This window comes from Myxine glutinosa, chromosome 5 (assembly GCF_964187855.1).
Source record: "Myxine glutinosa chromosome 5, kmMyxGlut1.1, whole genome shotgun sequence".
In the NCBI taxonomy this organism is placed as follows: domain Eukaryota; kingdom Metazoa; phylum Chordata; class Myxini; order Myxiniformes; family Myxinidae; genus Myxine; species Myxine glutinosa.
Genome location: NC_136265.1, coordinates 89,619,382 through 89,643,533, shown reverse-complemented (window position 1 = coordinate 89,643,533; position 24,152 = coordinate 89,619,382). Strand labels below are relative to the sequence as shown.

The window sequence follows — 24,152 nt, the reverse complement described above, 5'->3', positions numbered from 1 at the left end:
GTGTGTATATGAACAACGATCGCCGACCCCGGCACAAATGCATGCTCTGGATTGTCCACTCATTGGACGGCTTGCTTTCTCCTTCACCTGTCCAATCAGCGGACGGCTTGCTTCGCCTTCGCCCAGCAGACGCCAATACGATGGCGTCGTAAGATGGCGTCGTATCGGCAGTTAATCGGATGCTTTTGGGCTCCAACGTCGGCTAATTCAGATTTTTCGAGTATGGCTGTACGTGATAAACAAAGAGCGAGGTTCGTAGATCGTAAATCCATTAGTGCCGTGGGCATCGGGTCACTGGGTGCGGCGTAAAAGGGATAACAAAGTCGCGTCCTTACGCTATTATTATATAGATTAGAATATTTAATTTATTTAATATTTAATTAGAGGGAATTTAAAGAATTTAATTATCAGCATATTTCCTCCGAAAATTCCACCTTCCCACTATATTTTATTCCATTCCGAATTGATTTTAATCCGTTCCAGGGAAGAAAAAGCATTATTACAGGATTGATGAAATGCCATCGTGCGCTGCTTACCGCCCAATGGCTTCAAAAAATGAGCTTCCCTTCCTATCCAGTTAGTATTATATGGAGATCAGTGGAAAATACCAACGGGGGTGTATCCTCTAGCTTGGCTTGTGCAACCTTCTTTTTCCTCGTTTTTTTTTTTGGCGTTCGATATTTTTCTGTAGAATATATTTTAGCAAGATTATAGGGTGGAAACAATGACGTGTTAATACACATTGGTGGGAGTGAGATAACGATCAAGAGGGATTCGCGAGAAGCAACATAATATAAAAATGTTAGAGGAAGAAGAAGAGTCGTGCAGAGAACCGGTTTCCGGGCAGCGACAGAATCATTTTACACAAAGTGAGTTGTGAGTCGGGGAGTGTTGTGCCTGTGGAGATTTGGGGTTTTAAACATGTTCGTGAGGAGCGCTAAAGGTAGTGGTAGATTATAACATGTTTTTAACGAGATATGAGAGATCGACGATGGGTAACACCACGTGACTTGGGCCGCGATGTCCACAGAGGCGGATTCAGTGAATCATTATTTTCGGAGTTTAACTTGAGATTTAAGATATTCACAGATCGTGAAGTCAAAGTTGTTTGCTGTATCAAAGTTTATTGTACAACGTATTCTGTACGTATCGGGGCTCGAGAGAAACATTGGAGAACCGTTTCCGCACAAAGGGGAAGGTATTGGAGCAGATAAGGTATATATCTAGCTATACAGATGTTTCATATAGAGATATGAGGGTTTCTAGCAACACAGGTGTTTGAAATAGAGATATGAGGGTTTCGAGCTGTACAGGTGTTTCATATAGAGATATGAGGGTTTCGAGCTATAGTATACAGGTGTTTCATATAGAGATATGAGGGTTTCGAGCTATACAGGTGTTTCATATAGAGATATGAGGGTTTCTAGCTATACAGGTGTTTCATATAGAGATATGAGGGTTTCGAGCTATACAGGTGTTTCATATAGAGATATGAGGGTTTCGAGCTATAGTATACAGGTGTTTCATATAGAGATATGAGGGTTTCGAGCTATACGTGAATTTCAAATAGAGATATGAGGGTTTCTAGCTATACAGGTGTTTCATATAGAGATATGAGGGTTTCTCGCTTTACAGGTGTTTCAAGAAAAGATATGAGGGTTTCTAGCTGTACAGGTGTTTCATATAGAGATATGAGGGTTTCTAGCAACACAGGTGTTTGAAATAGAGATATGAGGGTTTCGAGCTGTACAGGTGTTTGAAATAGAGATATGAGGGTTTCGAGCTATGCAGGTGTTTCAAATAGAGATATGAGGGTTTCGAGCTATGCAGGTGTTTCAAATAGAGACATGAGGGTTTCTAGCAACACAGGTGTTTCAAATAGAGATATGAGGGTTTCGAGCTGTACAGGTGTTTCAAATAGAGATATGAGGGTTTCTAGCGACACAGGTGTTTCAAATAGAGATATGAGGGTTTCGAGCGATACAGGTGTTTCAAATAGAGATATGAGGGTTTTGAGCTATACAGGTGTTTCATATAGAGATATGAGGGTTTCTAGCTATACAGGTGTTTCAAATAGAGACATGAGGGTTTCTAGCTATACAGGTGTTTGAAATAGAGATATGAGGGTTTCGAGCTGTACAGCCACAGGTGTTTGAAATAGAGATATGAGGGTTTCGAGCTAGACAGGTGTTTCAAATAGAGACATGAGGGTTTCTAGCTATACAGGTGTTTGTAATAGAGATATGATTGTTTCGAGCAAAACAGGTGTTTCAAATAGAGATATGAGGGTTTTGAGCTATGCAGGTGTTTCAAATAGAGATATGAGGGTTTCTAGCTACACAGGTGTTTCAAATAGAGATATGAGGGTTTCGAGCTATACACGTGTTTCAAATAGAGATATGAGGGTTTTGAGCTATACAGGTGTTTCAAATAGAGATATGAGGGTTTCTAGCGACACAGGTGTTTCAAATAGAGATATGAGGGTTTCGAGCTATACAGGTGTTTCAAATAGAGATATGAGGGTTTCTCGCTATACAGGTGTTTCAAATAGAGACATGAGGGTTTCTAGCTATACAGGTGTTTCAAATAGAGACATGAGGGTTTCTAGCTATACAGGTGTTTGAAATAGAGATATGAGGGTTTCGAGCTGTACAGCCACAGGTGTTTGAAATAGAGATATGAGGGTTTCGAGCTAGACAGGTGTTTCAAATAGAGACATGAGGGTTTCTAGCTATACAGGTGTTTGTAATAGAGATATGATTGTTTCGAGCAAAACAGGTGTTTCAAATAGAGATATGAGGGTTTTGAGCTATGCAGGTGTTTCAAATAGAGATATGAGGGTTTCTAGCTACACAGGTGTTTCAAATAGAGATATGAGGGTTTCGAGCTATACACGTGTTTCAAATAGAGATATGAGGGTTTTGAGCTATACAGGTGTTTCAAATAGAGATATGAGGGTTTCTAGCGACACAGGTGTTTCAAATAGAGATATGAGGGTTTTGAGCTATACAGGTGTTTCAAATAGAGATATGAGGGTTTCTAGCGACACAGGTGTTTCAAATAGAGATATGAGGGTTTTGAGCTATACAGGTGTTTCATATAGAGATATGAGGGTTTCTAGCTATACAGGTGTTTCAAATAGAGACATGAGGGTTTCTAGCTATACAGGTGTTTGAAATAGAGATATGAGGGTTTCGAGCTGTACAGCCACAGGTGTTTGAAATAGAGATATGAGGGTTTCGAGCTATACAGGTGTTTCATATAGAGATATGAGGGTTTCTAGCTATACAGATGTTTCATATAGAGATATGAGGGTTTCGAGCTATACAGGTGTTTCATATATAGATATGAGGGTTTCTCGCTATACAGGTGTTTGAAATAGAGATATGAGGGTTTCTCGCTATACAGGTGTTTCAAATAGAGATATGAGGGTTTCTAGCTATACAGGTGTTTCAAAGAGAGATATGAGGGTTTCGAGCTATACAGGTGTTTCAAATAGAGATATGAGGGTTTCTAGCTACACAGGTGTTTCAAGAAGAGATATGAAGGTTTCTAGCTATAGTAGGTGTTTGAAATAGAGATATGAGGGTTTCGAGCTGTACAGCCACAGGTGTTTGAAATAGAGATATGAGGGTTTCGAGCTAGACAGGTGTTTCAAATAGAGACATGAGGGTTTCTAGCTATACAGGTGTTTGTAATAGAGATATGAGGGTTTCGAGCAAAACAGGTGTTTCAAATAGAGATATGAGGGTTTCTAGCTATACAGGTGTTTCAAATAGAGATATGAGGGTTTCTAGCTACACAGGTCTTTGAAATATAGATATGAGGGTTTCGAGCTATACAGGTGTTTCAAGAAGAGATATGAGGGTTTCGAGCTACACAGGTGTTTCAAATAGACATATGAGGGTTTCTAGCTATACAGGTGTTTCAAATAGAGATATGAGGGTTTCGAGCTACACAGGTGTTTCAAATAGAGATATGAGGGTTTCGAGCTATACAGGTGCTTCAAGAAGAGATATGAGGGTTTCGAGCTATACAGGTGTTTCAAATAGAGATATGAGGGTTTCTAGCTATACAGGTGTTTAAAATAGAGATATGAGGGTTTCGAGCTGTACAGGTGTTTCATATAGAGAAATGAGGGTCTCGAGCTACACAGGTGTTTCATATAGAGATATGAGGGTTTCGAGCTATACAGGTGTTTCATATAGAGATATGAGGGTTTCGAGCTCTTCAGGTGTTTGAAATAGAGATATGAGGGTTTCTAGCTATACAGGTGTTTCAAGAAGAGATATGAGGGTTTCGAGCGATACAGGTGTTTCAAGAAGAGATATGAGGGTTTCGAGCTATACAGGTGTTTGAAATAGAGATATGAGGGTTTCTAGCTTTTCAGGTGTCTGAAATAGAGATATGAGGGTTTTGAGCTATACAGGTGTTTCATATAGAGATATGAGGGTTTCGAGCTATACAGGTGTTTGAAATAGAGATATGAGGGTTTCGAGCTATACAGGTGTTTCAAATAGAGATATGAGGGTTTCTAGCTGTACAGGTGTTTCAAATAGAGATATGAGGGTTTCTAGGCATACAGGTGTTTCCAATAGAGATATGAGGGTTTTGAGCTGTACAGGTGTTTCAAATACAGATATGAGGGTTTTGAGCTATTCAGGTGTTTCCTATAGAGATATGAGGGTTTCGAGCTATACAGGTGTTTCCTCTAGAGATATGAGGATTTCTAGCTATACAGGTGTTTCAAATAGAGATATGAGGGTTTCTAGCTATACAGGTGTAGCTTGCTCGGCTCATTCTAGCTCACATTAGCTCGGCTTCATGCTGTGGAAACCAAAGCTTTCAGAATTGTTGGAATCTCCCGTGATGAAGCTAACTCCAAGGGCCTTTCACTCACTCACCGCAGGCAGGTTGGTGGTCTTTCCGTCTTCTCCCGACTCCTCTCTGGCCTTGCCCCCCAGCCCTGTCTGTGCTCTGTGTCCCCCAAATATTCCTTCAGGTCGCACAAGATCTGCCTGCAACCCTCTTATGGTTAAACTGCCAAAATCAAGACTTTCTGCTCACCTTCACTCATTCATTCCTCTTTTCTCCCGCCTCTGGAACAAACTCCCTCACTCTCTTCAATCCCACTGCACCCTCCAGGTCTTTAAAACAGCTGTTCACCACCATCTCTTATCCTCCCCCATCCAAAACCTTGATCTTTTCTACCCCCGCTAATTTCGGTCCCCTTGTGTTTTATACCTCTAACCTACCATGCCTCCTGCCCCCAAGCCCTCTCCCTCCCACACTTCTCTCTGCTCTCAAATGTTGTGGTTGTGTGCTTCCCCTTCTCTCCCCATCTTGTTTTCCGCTCCCTCTTTTTGTGTTTTGTTTGTCTGGTTGATTTGTTTGTGAAATAAATGTTAGCTCTTTCACGAGCCTCGATTCAGTATACAAAAAAAAGAAAAAAAAAAAGTTTTTCATGTGGCGAAACTGTCTGCATATCAGCATACCAGCATACCTGTGGCATGGATTAGGGGAGAGGCAGGTTAGTTGATACAGTAGGTTAGTTGATACAACCTTCCTCCTTGTCCTCAGAAATGAAACTTGTGTAAATGCTGCCCTCTGTTAGCTCGTTGCATTACATATCATTGGTAAGTAGGTCTAGAAGTTAGAGACAAAGAAAGGGTGTGATTCTCCAAAAAACCTGATTTGTGTCCTCCTGAGTAAAAACGCCAACAAAAGGTAAGATCATTTATTGTGATAATACGACATAGATTTCACAGGAGTTCTCAATGGTTGATTATACCTTGTGAAAGTGGCTTTCAGCATACGCTGCTTTAATTGCCAGGATAATACACATATGCATGTGGGCAACATGTGTTGCAAAAAACCCATGGATGGGTTAGATGATAGTCTGAGAAGGTTAGTTGATACGCATATCAACTAACCCAACCGACCTGTATCAACTAACCCATTCATTATTTTTTTTACAAGACAATGCTGTAGTCATTTGTAATTGGGCTTCATACACCATAATACATGTAGGCCGATATAGCCTACACTGCACATCTTTAGAATAAATGTTAGTTTCCCATAAATCGTACACTTTCTAAAATCCAATCTCACCCCTCCCCTCCAAATCTTCCCCATAACCCCTCCCCTCCAAATCTTCCCCATCACCCCTCCCCTCCAAATCTTCCCCATCACCCATCCCTTTCAAATCTCCCCCCTTGCCCCCTCCCTCCTAAACTACCCCCTCACCCCTCCCCGCCAAGACGCCCACTCGCCCTCCCCTCCTAGACTCCTGCCTCACCCCTCCCCTCCAAATCTCCCCCATATCCCATCCCTTTCAAATCCCTCCCCTTGTCCCTTCCCTCCCAAACTCCCCCCTCACCCCTCCCCTTCAAATCTCCCCACCCTCATTGCTTCTCAATTTCCCCCCTCTCACTCCCCCTCCTCAAAGCATCCTCCCCGCTTCTTCCCCCTTCCAACTCTCACCTCCATCTCCCCCAACCTTCTGCCTCGCTCTTCCCCCTGCTCAAATAACACCTCATTGTGCCTCACCCAATCACCATCAAACCTTTTGTCCGCCCCATCCTTCCCTTTCTCTGAGCTATTCTGAAATCTCTGACACACCTTCAACAGCTCTACCTACCTCTTCCACCTCTTCCACATCTTACCCTACCCCTCCTCCCCCCTGTTCTGTATCTGATGCTCCCCCTTCCTCTTCATTAACGGTATGGACACTCAAACATCCGGGGCCTTCGTTCAAACTTAACTGATCTCTCCATACAGGTTGCTTCTGTCAAACCAGACGTGATCTGCTTAACAGAAACCTTCCTCCTTTATGATGTCTCTGATTCCTTAGTATCTCTCCCGGGCTACTCCCTCCTCCGGTATGATAGACCTGAGCCTCGTCCTGGAGGCGGGGTTGCTGTCTTTATCAAAAACTCTCTTCCTCACTCGCCCTGCACTGCACTCTCTCCACCTCACCCCCAGGAATACCTCTGGCTACGGCTTCCCCTTCGCTCCCACCTCTTGTTCATATGTGTGTTGTACCGTCCACCAAACAGTGATGACTCCATCTACATCTCGCTGTCTGATAATATGGACCAACTTCTATCTACTCATCCCAACTCTCTCTTCCTCATATGTGGTGATTTCAACTGTCATCATGCCAGTTGGCTGGGTGTGGGTACCTCTCTCACCAGCCATGGCTCCTCAGCAAAGGACTTCTGCGACTCACTGGGACTGACACAATCTGTCAATTTCCCGACCCGGATCTCAGTCAACGGAACATCTTCTCTTCTGGACTTGGTTATGACTAACTTCCCTGAAAATGTCTGCTGCTCTTCTTCTGCTCCAATCGGATCATCTGATCATGTCCTTGTTAAAGTGGATATCTCTCTGACCATCCTCAGGGAGCCTGCTCAGCGTCGATGAGTCTGGCATTTCACTCAGGCCAACTGGCACGGTCTTCAAGCAGCCATCAATCATCTGGACTGGTCTCCCATCTCTACCACCTCTGACATCAACTCATCCTGGGAATTCTTCCAAAGTAAATTGCTCTCTCTCATGCACAGATTTATCCCATCTCGTCTTCAGTTGTCATACCCTTCCTCCCGTCCATGGTACACGGAATCTTGTGGTGAGGCTGTTGCCCAGAAACAACCCTGCCTTCGTCTCCTGGAAAGCAAATCCAACGGAAGGAAATCTAATTTCCTTTCACAAAGCCCGAAACAAGTGTGTGTCCACCCTCAGGAGAGCCAGGAAACAATATCTCTCCGTTCTCAAGACCGAACTCTCTTATCTGTCTCCCTCTTCCAAATCCTGGTGGCGTCTGGTCAAATCCGTTTCTGGTGTTTGTTCCCCCTCCATCCCCTCCCTTACCTCAAACGGCTACACAGCTGACTCCGCACGTGAAAAAGCTGAATGCCTCAACTCTGTGTTTGCCTCTAAATCTTGGATCCCAAACCCATCCCTCTCTGTACCCACCATACCCAGTCGTACCCTGCTGCTCCTGGACTCCGTGTCCTTTCCTCCTGACAAGGTGGAAAAGTTTCTGTCAACCCTCGACTCTGATTCTGCAACTGGACCCGACGGCATCAGCCCACGGGTCCTAAAATCCTGCTCTGCTGCTCTATCTCACCCTCTCTCTGTTCTCTTCACCCTCTCTTTTGCTCAAGGTCAACTGCCATCTGCTTGGAAATCAGCCAACATCACCGCTTTGCACAAAAAAGGTGCAAAAACAGATCCTAGCAACTACAGACCAATCAGCCTTCTCCCAATTATCAGCAAAGTCATGGAATCCATCATTGCTTCGGATATGAAATCTTTCCTCTTCTCCAATGGCTTGATCTCTGATCATCAATTTGGTTTCAGACCAGGTCACTCTACTCTGGACATGCTGCTTCTGCTGTTTCAACAATGGATGGGAGGTCCTCAATGCCAAACAGGAAATTAGAGCTGTCTCCCTCGACATATCACGTGCCTTCGACACGGTCTGGCACCCCGCTCTGCTCACCAAACTCTCCTCCTTTGGTATCCATGGAAATCTCCACGCATGGCTGGCGGACTTCCTCTCTAGTCGTCGTCAACGTGTGGCCCTGAATGGGTTTCTCTCATCTCCTCTTCCTGTTCAGGCTGGAGTTCCCCAAGGCAGTGTTCTGGGCCCCGTGCTTTTTCTGGTCTTCATCAATGATCTCTCTGACTCTCTTGAAAATCCTCTCTATCTCTTTGCTGATGACTCCACTCTCTGCCGCTCCATGCCTCTTCCCTCAGATCGGCAGTCTGCAGCCTCCTCACTCTCTGAAGACTTGGACAAAATCACAGACTGGTCAAACAAGTGGAACATGTCTTTCAATCCTGACAAATCTCACACTCTTACTATGTCTCTCCGAAAAGATCGACTGGACAACCCTCCCATCTACTTTCTCAACAATCCTCTCCAAGAAGTTCTGTCGCTCAAGCTTTTGGGTCTCACTATCTGCCATGATCTTTCTTGGGAAAACCACATTTCCAAGCTGGCCTCCAAAGCCAGTTGCTGACTGGGCATCCTCCGTCGTGCGAAGTCCTTCCTCGGCACACCTGAGCTCGTCACCACATACAAGGCTTTCATCCGCAGCTCAATGGAATACTGTTCTCCCCTATGGGCCGGTGCTCCTGCGTCACACCTAGCTCGGCTTCACGCTGTTGAAACCAAAGCTTTCAGAATTATTGGAATCTCCCGCGATGAAGCTATCTCTGAGGGCCTTTCACTCACTCACCGCAGGCAGGTATGTGGTCTTTCTGTCTTCTACCGACTCCTCTCCGGCCTTGCACCCCCAGCTCTCTCTGTGCTCTGTCCCCCAAATATTCCTACAGGTCGCACAAGATCTGCCAGCAACCCTCTGATGGTTAAACTGCCGAAATCTCGGCTCTCTGCTCACCTTCACTCTTTCATTCCTCTTTTCTCCCGCCTCTGGAACAAACTCCCTCACTCCCTTCAATCCCACTCCTCCCTCCAGGTCTTTAAAACAGCTGTTTACCACCATCTCTTATCTTCCCCCATCCAAAACCTTGATCTTTTCTACACCCGCTAATTCACCCCAGATCCACCTTGTTTGAAATTCCAACTTCTTTCCTGGAAGTCCTGGCAGTGTCCATATGTTTTATACCTCTCCCACCACCCCCTTCCCCATGCTCCCCCCCCTAAAGCCCTCGCCCTCTCTCAGATGTCTCGATGTCTCCATGTCTCTCGGTCCCTGCTCTCAAATGTTGTGTTTGTGTCCTTCCCCCTCTCTCCCCATCTTGTCTACCGCTCCCGATGTTATATGTTTTATGTGTCGGTTTGTCTTTCTGTGTGATTAATGTTCGCTCTTTCACGAGCCTCGATCTTGTATACAAAAAAAATAAAAATAAAAAAAATAAATAGAAGAGTTGTGTCCATCTGAGTTGTGAATCTTGTTCCTTTCCTGATATTTGATGCTTGCCGATTCATTTGTTTGGCAGATCTTTTTTTTTTTTTCTCTAACTTAACCTTTAGCCCTATTGTTAGATATACTTTACAATCAAAGAGCATTTTGCATAACTCAATACCACCATCTCCCTATTGCAGGAAAATGCCCCAATTCTACAAACGAAAAACTGAAAGGGCCACCAAAACTCCACCTGACGTAATGAGAAGGGCAGCTGATGAAGTGGAGTGCGGAAAATCATTACGCAGTGTAGCCCAACATTTTGGCATCGACAAAAATGACTTTACACCGTTTCATAACAAAACGCCAAAAGGATCCTGAGGCACTGAGGCAGTCACAGGATATGCTGCTGTTGCATATTCACATTATATCTTTCCATCAGAAATGGAAAAGGACCTGGGAAATCATGTGAAGATGTTAGCCGACATGTTTTACGGCCTCTTGAGAAATGCTGTCAGCTAGCTTATTAATTATGCTTCTCAAAACGAACTCAAGATGCCAGAATCTTGGAAGGAAAACAGAAAGGCTGGAAAGGCCTGGTGGTTAGGATTTAAAAAGCGTCAAAACCTGTCCATCCGTTCTCCAGAAGCTACTTCATTTGCAAGGGCCACTGCCTTTAATCGTCATACTGCTGGTGAGTTCTGTAACAACCTAGCCTGGGTGATGGATGAGAACCATTTCAAACCTGAGGACATCCACAACTTGACGATACAGGATGCACTACAGTCCAGAATCCATGTGATATTGTAACAGAGAAGGGGAAGAAACAAGTTGGTTCGGCTACATCGGCAGAACGGGGTGTTTTAGTTAGTGGTCTACACAATCAGTGCATCTGGCAATGTGTTGCCAGCAATGTTCATTTTTCCATTTCTGAAATGTTTATTGTGGTCTAAATGTGGTCTAAATGCCACCAATGTTTCTGAAAATACCATTAGTACCATTATTATACAGAAATGATGGTATGTAGCCTAGTTTGATGTGTATCTGTAATTATGTGCATGCTAATTTGTTACCATTGGCAGAAATACCATGTAAATCGATGTACCATCGAACTCATTCACCATGTAAATCGATGTATCATCGAACCCATTCACGCCTACCAAGGTGTATCAACTCACCCACTTGGTCAGGTCAGATGATACTGTCGCGCGGACCCTCCGGTTAATACCAGGGATGCGGATGGACCAAACGGATTTAAATGAGGCGACGACCAAACACGGATTGTGCTATCAAACGTGGAAAGTGAGGAAGGGAAGAGGAAGAAGCGGGAGCGCGTAACTGTGGAAGGGGAACTAACTCAAACGGGCACATGATTTGCAGGGAATGGAAAATAATACAAGGGTTTATTTGCAAAGGTCGGGACAGGGACAGCGAAACACGACGATAAATCTAATTCCTAAATTGGGATCCCACACACCAGACTTCAAATACGGCACAGAGGAGAATGAATAACCAAAAGAAAAACGTTCGTTATGTAATGTAAAATGTGGTGCGTCTTAACTGTCCGTCGTCTTGTCCCCACCGGCTCCAAGCTCCGCTGCACACCACGAGGTCCCTTGCTCCGGCACCACAGCACCGCGAAGGCCTGAGCCAATGCCCACTCCAGGCTCCTCGTCGAACGCCCACGAGGTCCGTGCACCACTCTAAGCTCCAGAAGCACCGAGCACCACTCCAAGCACCACGAGCAAACCGTCAGCCCGATGAAGAGAAGCGCAGGGACCAACAGATGTCGTATAGCGTCCAGTGACCAGCGAAGAAGAACGGCAAAAGGGGAGAGAGACCAAAGGAGAGCAATTGCGACTGCACGCTATGAAAACCCAAGAGAGCTGCTGCTCTGAGCCAAGCGCGCAAATGTCGTGCAGCGCCCCCTTTTATGGCCTGGCCTGTGACGTCGGTCTCGGCGCGCCCTCTGATTGGTCGAGTGCTTCCCGCACCGGTACTGCTTGACCCCCTCCCTGCCCAGCCAACCGTCCTCCCGCGCGTGGCCCCCGGCCTTGCCACGAGGCCGTTCCAGGCCAGCTGGAGGTGTAGCCGGCTGCGGCCCATGCGGTTGTGCCCCGAACGGGCCCTCTGCCCGTTTTCCTCAAGTCATTGCCAGGGAAGGGAATTTAATTACTGTGTGCAATAAAGGGCCATCTAAGTGTTTACAGGTGTGCGTTGCCATAAGGGACAAAGGTTTGATTACCAGGTGTGACACACAAGGGCTGTTATCTTTAATCCCTATCACTACCTAGCACACGAACATCCTGGTATGTTCACAGGTATACTCCTTAACCGACAAACCGGACAACACATGGAACTTATTACAGGGTAGATTCCCTATCACGACAGACGAAGCATGTTACCTATTCAGATCTACATGACTCTAGATATTGCTCTACCCCACCGACATAACAATACGTTTGACAAACAGTTTTTTTGTGAGCCACCATTCCAAGTTTGATAATGCAACGGATCTGGCATGCTTCACAGATATGTACAAGACCCTGATATTTCTTTTAATAATAATAATAATGCATTTATTTTATATAGCGCTTTTCAGGGAGCCCAAAGACGCTTTGACAGAGTGCAAAACATAATGCATAGCAAAACATAAAAACAATTGCAAAAAAAGTTTTGGACAATTCATGAATCCTGTCGAGATAACAGTCTTCATTATAGGCCAACATAACTGAAAAGTGTATCAACTAACCTGCCTCTCCCTTACATCTGGGCACAAATACTCCTTCATACACATCCCCTGTGCTTGTGTGTTGAGGCCTCCTCACCATTGAATATCTTCATCCTAAAATTGCTGAACACGCCAGATTTTACATAACTATCTAAACTTTTGAATGTTTTATTTGTGGTCAAATGAACATTTACATCAACATGTAATACAGTTAGAGTATTGTCTTAATAACTTGAAACATGTACAATTAATTTTGGGGGTGTCACAGGGTGTGCGTATGTGTATGGAGAATGTTTAAAGTGCTGTAACTGATTTTGGGAGAGGATAAGGTCTAATGTAGAGAGGTACTTCACATGTTGGTACTTTCTCAGATCAAGGTACTCAGAGTGGAGCAAAAATCAGGAAGAATGGTGTGTTTGTTGCCTCTCAAGGTTCACCCACCATGTACGCTCGTGTTGGCTGTGGGAAGGATTCTTATCATGTGCAACCGGAATCGGAACAGCCGACTGTGCTCATGTGTGGAATGAAGGTTGAGGAGACGGAAGGATTTCCCGAGATTCTGCAGATAAAAATAGAGGATGTGAACTCCTTTGGTCTGGAGGAGGAGCAAAGTGACCAGCCGAATGGTGAGTTGTGTGATTGACATCACTTCTGATGGGATCTGTATTTGTTTAGCACCGAATTTTATTTTATTTTGTTTTTTTGAATACATGATAGAGGTTCGTGGAAGGCTTTGAGCAGATTGGAAGGGAATAAAATGGAAAGGGGGAAATAACAACAGCAGAGTTGAAGTGAGATGAAGGGGAGGGAAGGACACATTGGGGTGAAAAATCTGCACCCAAGTTGAATAAAACACAAGAAGAGTAAGGGGGTGGGTATGTGGAGATGGAACCCAAAAGTAACAAAACAACAAACGAAAAGAGATAAGGGAGAGGGAAATAATCCCAATGACCTGGAAAAAGGGAGTGCTTTACAATGGAGTAATATGGGGATGGTTGGATGGGGGATGATCTGATATGTTGATGAACAGCTGTCATGAAGACTTGGAAGGAAGAATGGGGTTGAAGAGAATGTGGAACATGTTTGCACAGGCGGTGAAAAAGAGGAATGAAAGGCTGGATGTGTGCAGTGATTCTGGATTTTGGGACTTTCACCAGAACGGGGTTGCTGCTGGAAGGGTCATTCCATTTCAATTCACACACCTTCCCATGACCCCTCTCAGATATGCCAGGAAATTTTTCTAAAAATTCCTCTTCATGCCAAACAAAAACATCCCAAGCTTCAGCTCAATATCTCCAACAGTTTTCTAATTGTAGCCCCTCAAAATATGGGTGCCACGCCTCCGCAGGAAGAAATTGCTTATCTAATCTACTTTGGAAATTACGGACCTCCAAAAACCTTATTTTGGTTTGGCGCTAAATTTATTTTTGAAAATTTGGGGGTCCATAATATTGCTGCGGATCTCAGCGCCGGCCTTTTCCCCTTACCAAGGGTGGATTAGTCCCCTTGTCTTTGACTAGCCGACGGGACCCGGGACCTATGACGTCCTTCCCGGACAGCGCGAAGTAGGGTCTCATCAGAAAAGAGATAAGAGGATTTTCCAGAGTCGGAGGAAAGATATTTTCAGTTGATGAAAAAAAAAAAAAAAAAGGACTGGGCCCAGCACACTGCCTTGGGGTAGGTAATCCAGCCTTGACAGGGAGAGGAGATGAGAGGATTTTGTTGAGAAGCATGCGTTTGATAAGAGAGGAGAGGATGTCAGTAAGCAATGGCTTTGGATGTCAGAGTTTGAAAAACAAGATGAAGTGACAGATTGGATAGAAAGCTCAACACACGTCTGGAGAGAAAACCCTGATCTCATGTGTGACTTTGAAGGCCTCCATCTATTGTTGAGAGAGCAGAAGAATTATGTTTATAGTAGAGTGACTGGGTGTGAATCTGAACTTTTCAATGAGTTGCTGTGTATATTGAGCTGTGGATCCGTCCTCCATTGTAAAAAACAAAACAAAAAAAAAAACTTCCTCATTAGGTCAACTGTGCACACTGAAATGGCCACGCGATGAAATTCGTAAAACCATAGCATCGTGGTGAATTATTCGTGCATGCGTATTCGCCTCCGCCTAGTGTATTGGGAGATTATCATCAGGAGGTAATATTCTCCAGCTCGGTCTCATGTCACCTGCTTGGGAGGCCGACTATGTTAGTTTACATCCATTAAAAACCCAATAACATCTCTCAGCTGTCATTGGAGGAAATGATCAATGGGCTCTCACCTCATCAATCACCCCCACCTGCGACTCAGTCTCGATAGTTTGTTAACACCTGGCCCTTCCAGTTAAAGAAAGCTGAATAAAGCATCTAAGGAAAGCTACAGAAGATAAGGCCTTTGCCGTTTTGAGCTCAACGCAGGTTCTTCCACGGCTGCAGGCATTTCAAAGGAGGAAAAGTATGAAAACCCCAACTCTACAAGCTCGTATCAGCCGAGCCACTGGACTGATTTCAGCATTTATTGGCAAATCATCAGTGATTGCTCAGACGGAACGTTGTTCTGTGGAGGAACCCATGCCCTTCAATCTTCATTTTATGTGCAACACTTGGCTCTTGGTTTGTGGAATTGTTGGGAGGCTTTGCTGCTGATGTAGGTTATAGAGGAAATTAAAAAAAATTGTTTAGTGTGCCGGGAGTAACTCGCCTATTCTTTGTGAAAGACACCGTGGGATCGTAAATGCCCACTAACTAATGCTCGCAGACGAGACATTCAGTTTAATATTCATCCAAAGGACAGCACACACATTGATGAATTCACTGCTTTCGAAAAACCAAGATAGCAGTTTATACGTGGGTCGACATTTGAACTCAGACGATATAGCTCAAAGATATGCTTAAGGTATCGTGCCGTTCCAGTCCTTCAATGCAATTAATAAATCAACAAATGATTTTTCCAAAACACTGCTAAGCTTTTCTCCACTTGGTGATTCTTTTGCTCCTTTCCACTCCCCTTATCATATTGTCACATGTTTTGGCCTAATCATTGTGAATCTGTTAACCTGCCACACAGTTATTTAGTTTTCCGTGACGGTTGACTTTCGAGACAAAAAACAACCAGTCACATGTTGGATCGCAATTGTATGAACGTTGCCAATAAATGCAGGTTGGGGAGAAAATTTTCCTTATTTTGCCTTGTCTACATTTTTCTTACCAACTCTATTTTGTTGGTTGTTATTTTGCATGCTGGTGAAATCCCCACTGAAGTTGTGGTCGGGTAGGAAGCATCCCGTAACGTCGAGGCAGTTTGTACAGAACGTAAAGCTTTGATATCACAATGTTTTGACACTCCGCTATTCCCGTGGGGGGGAAGTTTTATTTTCTCTGTCCACAGAAGACTTCAAATCAATGATTTTAATGCAAAATTTATTTATTTAGCTATTTTAAGAGTGTGGAAACACCTATGCATGTAACGCAACGCTGCCTGCATTTAATAAGAGTTACTTTTTCCAGATTTATTTGTGAAAGTGGAAGTGAAAACTGAGCACGACATTGATGTTCACCTGGATCGACCCGAACCCAAATATGCTGAAGATTCTTTCTTCAAGAACCATCCCCATGAAGGTTTCTGTCAATGTCTATACGTTTTGATTCTAACAGTTTGATGATGAATGCTGGTGTGAAGGAAAAAAGTCTACCTCATTAGTATATAAATATACATATTGTTACAGACGTGGCTTGGATGTTATTTACCGAGCGGTTTTATGGTATGACCACGTCTGCACAAGTTACCCGATTGTGCCCGAACGTTGACTAATCGCGCTATGCTAGACCAATGAAGGAAAAAGAAGACACACGGCTGGAATTAATACGACACGACACCAGGGATACGGTTCTCAAAGGTTGTTATTACAATAATGCGGAAGGTTTAGATTACAGGGACAAGAGGGAAACATAGGAAGGTGGGCACTTAAACACACTTATATTAACCCCAACAGACGACAAATAAACGGGACAAGGCTCACTCACACGGGGTTTGATTGCAACGAAAGCGGGTAGCGATCGCTCCAGGTGCACCTGGGCTCAGGGCAGGATCACGTACGGTCCAGTTTAAGAGATGCGGTGGAGGTATTGCAGCGCTCGAGGGGTGGCGACTTCTCTCTCCAGGCTGGGGGCGCATCTCACGTCACATCCGGCGCGGGGCCGCGTATATCCGGCGGGGAGTGACACGCCCTCGGCTCGTTAGCTCCGCCTCGTGGAATCGGCACGTTGCTTCTCATTGGGTGCGTGGGGGGGTTACTGGCTCCGCCCCTGACGAGGAGCTGACAGCCAGCCCCTTCGTGGTAACCCCGTGGAGCGCATGGTCTGGAGCTAATCGAGCCGGTGTGAGGACGCATCCTCCCCCGCTCCGCCGCCATCTCCTCTGTTGTTGTTGTAATTGTTGGGGAAGAAGATGGAAGGAGGTATGGGAAAGGTCCTAAACTCACTACTGATGCCATATAATCACATTCTGGTGCAACGAAGAGTCATAATTAATGGAGACGAGGCCTTAACTGACATAGAATAAGAATAACTAGGAAGATGTCCGAAAGTTGGCTACGTGTGGTGCGGTGGACCTGGGCACGACATTTAATGGGGGAATAAGGGGAAGGTCGGCTCTACTGATTGTTATTTACATGCAATGGGACTAGGGAATGGGGGATTGGGGAAAGTTGGGGAGTATTGGAGAAAATAGGGGAATATTTACAAGCGGATATGGAGGCCAAATTCCATATTCGCAACATTGCACCCTTCTCTACCCTCGGGGCGTCCCGACCCGATAAATTTTTACCTACTTTAGTGTGGCACGCAATGTAGTTCCCTCTACTATTAACTCTACCCTGAGTGCGACAGTTTTACAGATATTCACAAATGAGTAAATATGTCCCCCTGCGACGTTGCACCCTTCTCCTCACAGAAACACACCCACAGGATAACCGAATCCGGAAAGAATTCTCAAACTAAACATACAGCCGGTAGGGAGCATTATTTACAAGACTACGCTGCTATTTACACTACGATCCAGGACCTGTTTTTGGAGGAACACATGCAGATGTTATGCATAGAGAGAGCGCGCTTGCCAACATCGATACACCAACCCACGAGTGCTCTGTGGCCGACGGCCTTTAATAACGTGCAGAGCACCCTTTCCCAGCATCAAAAGCACCACCCCACCACCAATCGGTGCAGTCACCATTGTTCAATGATTAAAAATAAATGCGACAACCCCTAACCCTGCAGGTGTCTCTTGCTCTTCGTGTGGCCTTCAGTGGTGTTAATTAACAGTGGTTCACCTTTATGGCATAGGTGCCACGTTGACCCATAGGTCCATCCCCGGGTGGTGCTTGGCCGCAAACGAACTGCGGTCCATTGTGGGTGGCCACAAACATTGCGGTCCATATGGTGTATCGATCCCGGCAGCAAACAGCGAAAGTGCAGGCCCACAACTGCGCAGCCAGCACCTCTCTCTCCTCTCTCTCTACCCCAAAGCCAGATCCTCGGAGGTGGGAGACAAAAGAAGCAGACAAGTGAGTAAGGTGGTAAGGGCGCAAAAGTGCACGCAATGTAAGGTGATGCACACTGGGGGCACATGGGAACCAGGTGAGACAGGTACGTTCCTATCGTACGCCCCCCCCCCACCAGGTAACCTACATGGCCCCTCCCTTACCCCTTACTGCATCCACAAAACACAACACTACCCATAAACATCTACTTTACAAATCGACAAACATCCCTACTGTCTTCCCCGTTCCTCCCATAAACCAAATTCGTCTTCTCTCCCTCCTAACCAATCAAATTTGCCATTTTCAACTCTCATCAAAATTTGCCATTTTCAACTCAACATCAAAATTTGCCATTACCAATTCATCATCAGTCCCTCCTAGGGAGGGAGAGATGGAATCACCCCAATGTCTCATCCACGTCGTGATGCGTCTCACAAATCCTCACAGCAATCTCATTTCCTGCACAAAACAAAGAAAACACAGGTGTGGAGTCATCATCATCACCACAGGTAAGTGGCTGCGTATGGTGCGACAGGTTCATTAATCCTAACTATTTCCTAAATGACTTTAACAACTTTACACTACCCGGGGTCTCTCTCCGGCCAAACCATTGGCCCTCTTACTCTATGGGTTCTAAAAACCAATTCCCATTGGCCAACCTGTGGTGCTTTTCAATTTGGGGTCTCACTCCCCCGATTCATCTCCCGGTGCCCTCGCACAATTTCTGGGCTGCGGCGTGTACCTCTCCCAGTGGGTCTACCCACCTGCACACCTCCACCACTGCTGTTGCCTCCGAGCTTACCTGCTCCTTACCCTAACCTAACTACCAGGGGAAGGCCCTCTGGCTCTCTCCCCACTCGGTGCCCTCTCTGGCACTGGGCTACCCGGGTCCATCCTCCGGATCCTCGGGCCCCATCCACAACTCTACCGGCTCCCAGAGCCCACCTGCGGCCTCACCTGGCCGACATCCTCACAGTGGTGGAGTGCCCAACCAACTACACACACTAACAGGCTACACGCCCAGCCATTTCCACAACACTAATGCACCCATCCACAACACCATTCTGCCACCGCACCACAAATGCCAATATCCAACCACAATTTACCTGTACCCTCTACCTAACACTTACACTACCCGCCCCGGGTACTCGTGAAAGGGGTCTACTCTTCCCCCATCCACACCTTCGCACCATGCACACCACTCCGTACCACTCACTCCAACTCTCTCCACACACCTGTACTTGCACACCTGTGCTCTCACACCTGGTGCCACCGGCACCCTTCTCTCCCCAAGCGCATTCGCGCTGATCCACACACTCATTACTCATACACTGCTCCACACACCTGTCCAGTTGCACACCTGTGCAATCACACCTGTTCAATTCTCACACACACAGCATCATCTCAGCTAACTACTCCCTTCTGAAACTTGCGCTTCCCAGTCGTCCCTTTAAACTATTGCGCTCCCTCGTCATTATCATCCATACTAATCTACCTGCGTCCCCACTACAGGTATCAGTCACTAACTAAACTTAACGTTACCTAATGTCATCTTCTAGATCCCTACACACAATATCCTAACCCACCCGGGCTAGTTTTCACTGCCATACACCCCATAAGCTATTGCTCCTTTGCCCCACATGGGAAGGATGGTGGATTTGCCATCCCACCACATCGGGGGTCTCTCACTACCAATTTTGCACATCAAATTGCAACAAATTAAAAATTTGCCAATCATCTGCCAATCACTGTACCATTACCAATCATCACTCTGCCAATCCTTTGCCCATCATCAAATTTTGCTTTTCTCTAATTTTGGGTCCAAAACACTAACCTCATCACCCAGTCGACTCACTAATACCTCTCGGTGCGCCAATCCCTGTCCAAAGCCCGGCTTCGTAAAGCCAAGCAATGGATGCTGGTTGTTTTGTGCCAGCGGCTGAATGCGTCCGGCACTCGGTGCAGGGAAGGAGGTTTACCCGGCCCGAGATCCCACGCACCTTCTCGGCACGGAACCATCCAATGTCCCGATCTCGACCTGCCGGAATTCCTCAACAAAAAGTGGTCGCCATGACGACTCTTTCTCTCGGGCCGCCCGCTCCGCCTAGTGGAGCACAGACGCGGCCGTTCAAAGCGAGGCCCAGCACGCACCGAGGGCCCGATTCGGCTATAAGTCGTTCTAAACTCTATCCCGTCTAACGTCGATGCTTCACCTGCATGCTTACACCCCGCAGCCCGTTCCTTGCTCACACACCCAGCCGTGCCCATGCTCCTCGTACCTTTCCTTACACACCCAGGTACACCCATTCCACTCACAGCCTTGGTCACACACCTGACCACCGAACACTTTGGCACACATTCGTTGCTCGCACACCTCACCAATACACCGCTTCGCGCCCCCTCCGCGGTCACCTCCTCTGTGACAATCACAGGTGTGCCCTCATTCGCACACCCAATCACGTGCCTCACCACCAACTCCAGCGTGCATTCCCACTCACGCTCTACCATTCCAGGTGTGCATCCTTCCATCCCAGGTGTACATCCTCGCTCACCTGTCACAACTAACTCACTCTCCTTGTCACTCTCAATACTCTCACCACCACTCTTGACAACGCACTCACCCTTACTCTTGACAGCGCACTCTTTCCCCATGCACCTGTTCGTCACACACCTTTCTCGCGCACACTCTCCAGTTACACCCTCTGTAACACTCACCACAGGTGGACACTCTTCCTTACTTCTGACAGCGCACTCTTCCCTCATGCACCTGTCCGTCACACACCTTTCTCGCGCACACTCTTGCGCACACTCTCCCGTCACACCCTCTGCAACACTCACCACAGGCGTGCATTCTTCCTTGCCTTTGACAGCGCACTCTTTCCCCATGCACCTGTCCGTCACACACCTTTCTCGCGCACACTCCTGCACACACTCTCCCGTCACACCCTCTGTAACACTCACCACACCGCGCTTCCATGTGCTCCCTCGCACACACGCTACGACCGACTCACTCTCGCCAGCACCCTCACTCCTTGGCACGCACTTTTTCCTCACACACCCCAGAGTCGGACTTCCTCGCACACCTCCTTTTTCGCACACCAGACCTGTCGCACACTTCACCAACGGCCTCTCACGAACACCCGGGTCCATCTCGACCCCCAAGCTTCTTAAATCCCCTGGCGCATCATACGCACGACCATATTGGTCACCACTTACACCGGGTCCTCTTCCTCTTCGCTTCTCCTCCATCACCTGCGAATCCCTCATCCGGTTAATGAGCACATCACGATCCAAACACAGACTTTGGACCAATTCTTTTATCTCCTCTTTTATCTCTTTGTTATCCCCTCTCCGTCGCTTCTTAATTTCGCTCACCCCTTCTTCCACTTCTTCTAATTTGTGCCTCACCTCTTTTATTCCCCGGTACGTCTCCTCAAGCTCGTCCTCCAAGGCTACCTTGACCGTTTCCATGTGCGTCCTCACCTGCCGGTCCTTCGTCTCCATTACCTCTATCACCTCGTCCAACCTCGTTGTCAGTCCCTCACGTACTATCTGACACTCTTTTTTAATTACCCCTACGTCCTTTTTCATCTCCTTCTGTGTCGATTTTAAACCCTCTATTACCGCTGTGTTCTTCTTTACCTGGTCCGTTAGTTCTTTTTGTCCCTCCGTCAGCTGTTCCACCTCCTGCGTCAGGACCTCTATGCCCCCTTGTAACTTTACAGTCCCCTTTCTCACCTCCTTTTCCATGTGCTCCTCACAGTGCCTCACCTCCTCGCGCACTCCTCCGACCTCCTCACTCACTCCTCTTCTGATCTCCTCTCCCATCACTTGCATCTCCTGCCCAGATGCCACCCTCATCTGCTCCATTTCCTCCCTGTGAGCATCCAGTTTGGTTTCTACCCCCATTCTGACCCCCTCTATCTGCTGCCCCATTTGGTTAACTTCCCTTTCCGCTTGGTCCCTCATGTCCCTCAATTTGCCTTCCATGGTGTTTTCTAACCCCTCTAACCCTTTTTGCATCCCTTCCATTTGATTCTCTTGAGCGGCCATTCTGTTTTCTACCCCCATTAACCCATTTTTCACCTCCTTTATCCCGTTGTCTAACCCCTCAAAATTTTTGTCTACCTTCTCACCAGTACCCCTCGCTTCGTCCCTCATTACCCCCATCTGGCTTCCCATTACCCCCAATCGCTCACTCCGAGCATCCATCCGGTTCCCCATTTCCTTCATTTGGCCCTCCAATCGCTCACTCCGAGCCCTCATCCGGTTCTCCAATCGCTCACTATTCTGGGCCATAAGGGCCTTCATTTGCATAAAAAACAAATTCCAATCCACCGGGGGCGCTGCCACGGTCGCTGGCGCGGTGATCAGCGAGGCGCCATTTTGCGCGCCCGCTTCTTCGTGCGTGACGGCGCTATTTTGCGCGTCTGCTACCCCCGCTGTTTCGCTCTCCTCATGTCCCTCATGTCCCTCAATTTGGTCCTGGACCGACCCTGCTTCACTCTCCCCTACCGGACCCCAGCCGTCTTGATCCGCCATAGCGCGACTTGCAAAATTCGAGTTTCGTAAAACAAAACAAATTTCGGCCGCTCCAAATTTTGACCAAATTTTTTTTTTCCTCTATTCGTTTTTTTTTTTTTCCAAAATTTGGTCGGGCCTCGAATCTCACTCCCGACACCAATTGTTACAGACGTGGCTTGGATGTTATTTACCGAGCGGTTTTATGGTATGACCACGTCTGCACAAGTTACCCGATTGTGCCCGAACGTTGACTAATCGCGCTATGCTAGACCAATGAAGGAAAAAGAAGACACACGGCTGGAATTAATACGACACGACACCAGGGATACGGTTCTCAAAGGTTGTTATTACAATAATGCGGAAGGTTTAGATTACAGGGACAAGAGGGAAACATAGGAAGGTGGGCACTTAAACACACTTATATTAACCCCAACAGACGACAAATAAACGGGACAAGGCTCACTCACACGGGGTTTGATTGCAACGAAAGCGGGTAGCGATCGCTCCAGGTGCACCTGGGCTCAGGGCAGGATCACGTACGGTCCAGTTTAAGAGATGCGGTGGAGGTATTGCAGCGCTCGAGGGGTGGCGACTTCTCTCTCCAGGCTGGGGGCGCATCTCACGTCACATCCGGCGCGGGGCCGCGTATATCCGGCGGGGAGTGACACGCCCTCGGCTCGTTAGCTCCGCCTCGTGGAATCGGCACGTTGCTTCTCATTGGGTGCGTGGGGGGGTTACTGGCTCCGCCCCTGACGAGGAGCTGACAGCCAGCCCCTTCGTGGTAACCCCGTGGAGCGCATGGTCTGGAGCTAATCGAGCCGGTGTGAGGACGCATCCTCCCCCGCTCCGCCGCCATCTCCTCTGTTGTTGTTGTAATTGTTGGGGAAGAAGATGGAAGGAGGTATGGGAAAGGTCCTAAACTCACTACTGATGCCATATAATCACATTCTGGTGCAACGAAGAGTCATAATTAATGGAGACGAGGCCTTAACTGACATAGAATAAGAATAACTAGGAAGATGTCCGAAAGTTGGCTACGTGTGGTGCGGTGGACCTGGGCACGACATTTAATGGGGGAATAAGGGGAAGGTCGGCTCTACTGATTGTTATTTACATGCAATGGGACTAGGGAATGGGGGATTGGGGAAAGTTGGGGAGTATTGGAGAAAATAGGGGAATATTTACAAGCGGATATGGAGGCCAAATTCCATATTCGCAACAATATATACACACCCACACAGGTTGAACCCCCTAACCTGACTGGGAAGCAAGGCACAGATTGACTCTCACCCCAGCAATTGCTGCACAACCTGTTAGCAACAAGTGTAGCCTGCCACGCTGACACAATGACACATTGTCTCTGTTCTGCTCCTCGACAATTATGAGGTTTGCAGTCAGGAACATTAAATTTGACGAAGGAAGCACACTCACCCTATGCCATGACACTGACATCATGCACATAAATTATACCAACACATCACCTCCAAA

At 46.7% G+C, this 24,152-nt stretch overlaps 1 protein-coding gene across 2 annotated transcripts in view; it reads left to right on the top strand.

The window, feature by feature from the left end:
• The first annotated feature begins 796 nt into the window (after window positions 1-796).
• LOC137427380 (uncharacterized) overlaps window positions 797-24,152 on the top strand; it is a 43,779-nt gene continuing 20,423 nt past the window's right edge. For both annotated transcript variants that reach the window (XM_068116841.2, XM_078778364.1), the window contains exons 1-3: window positions 797-869; window positions 13,044-13,238; window positions 16,111-16,221. In XM_068116841.2, coding sequence (XP_067972942.2) covers window positions 800-869; window positions 13,044-13,238; window positions 16,111-16,221 — 376 coding nt within the window. In that variant the 5' untranslated portion in view covers window positions 797-799. The remainder of the gene's footprint in view (window positions 870-13,043; window positions 13,239-16,110; window positions 16,222-24,152) is intronic.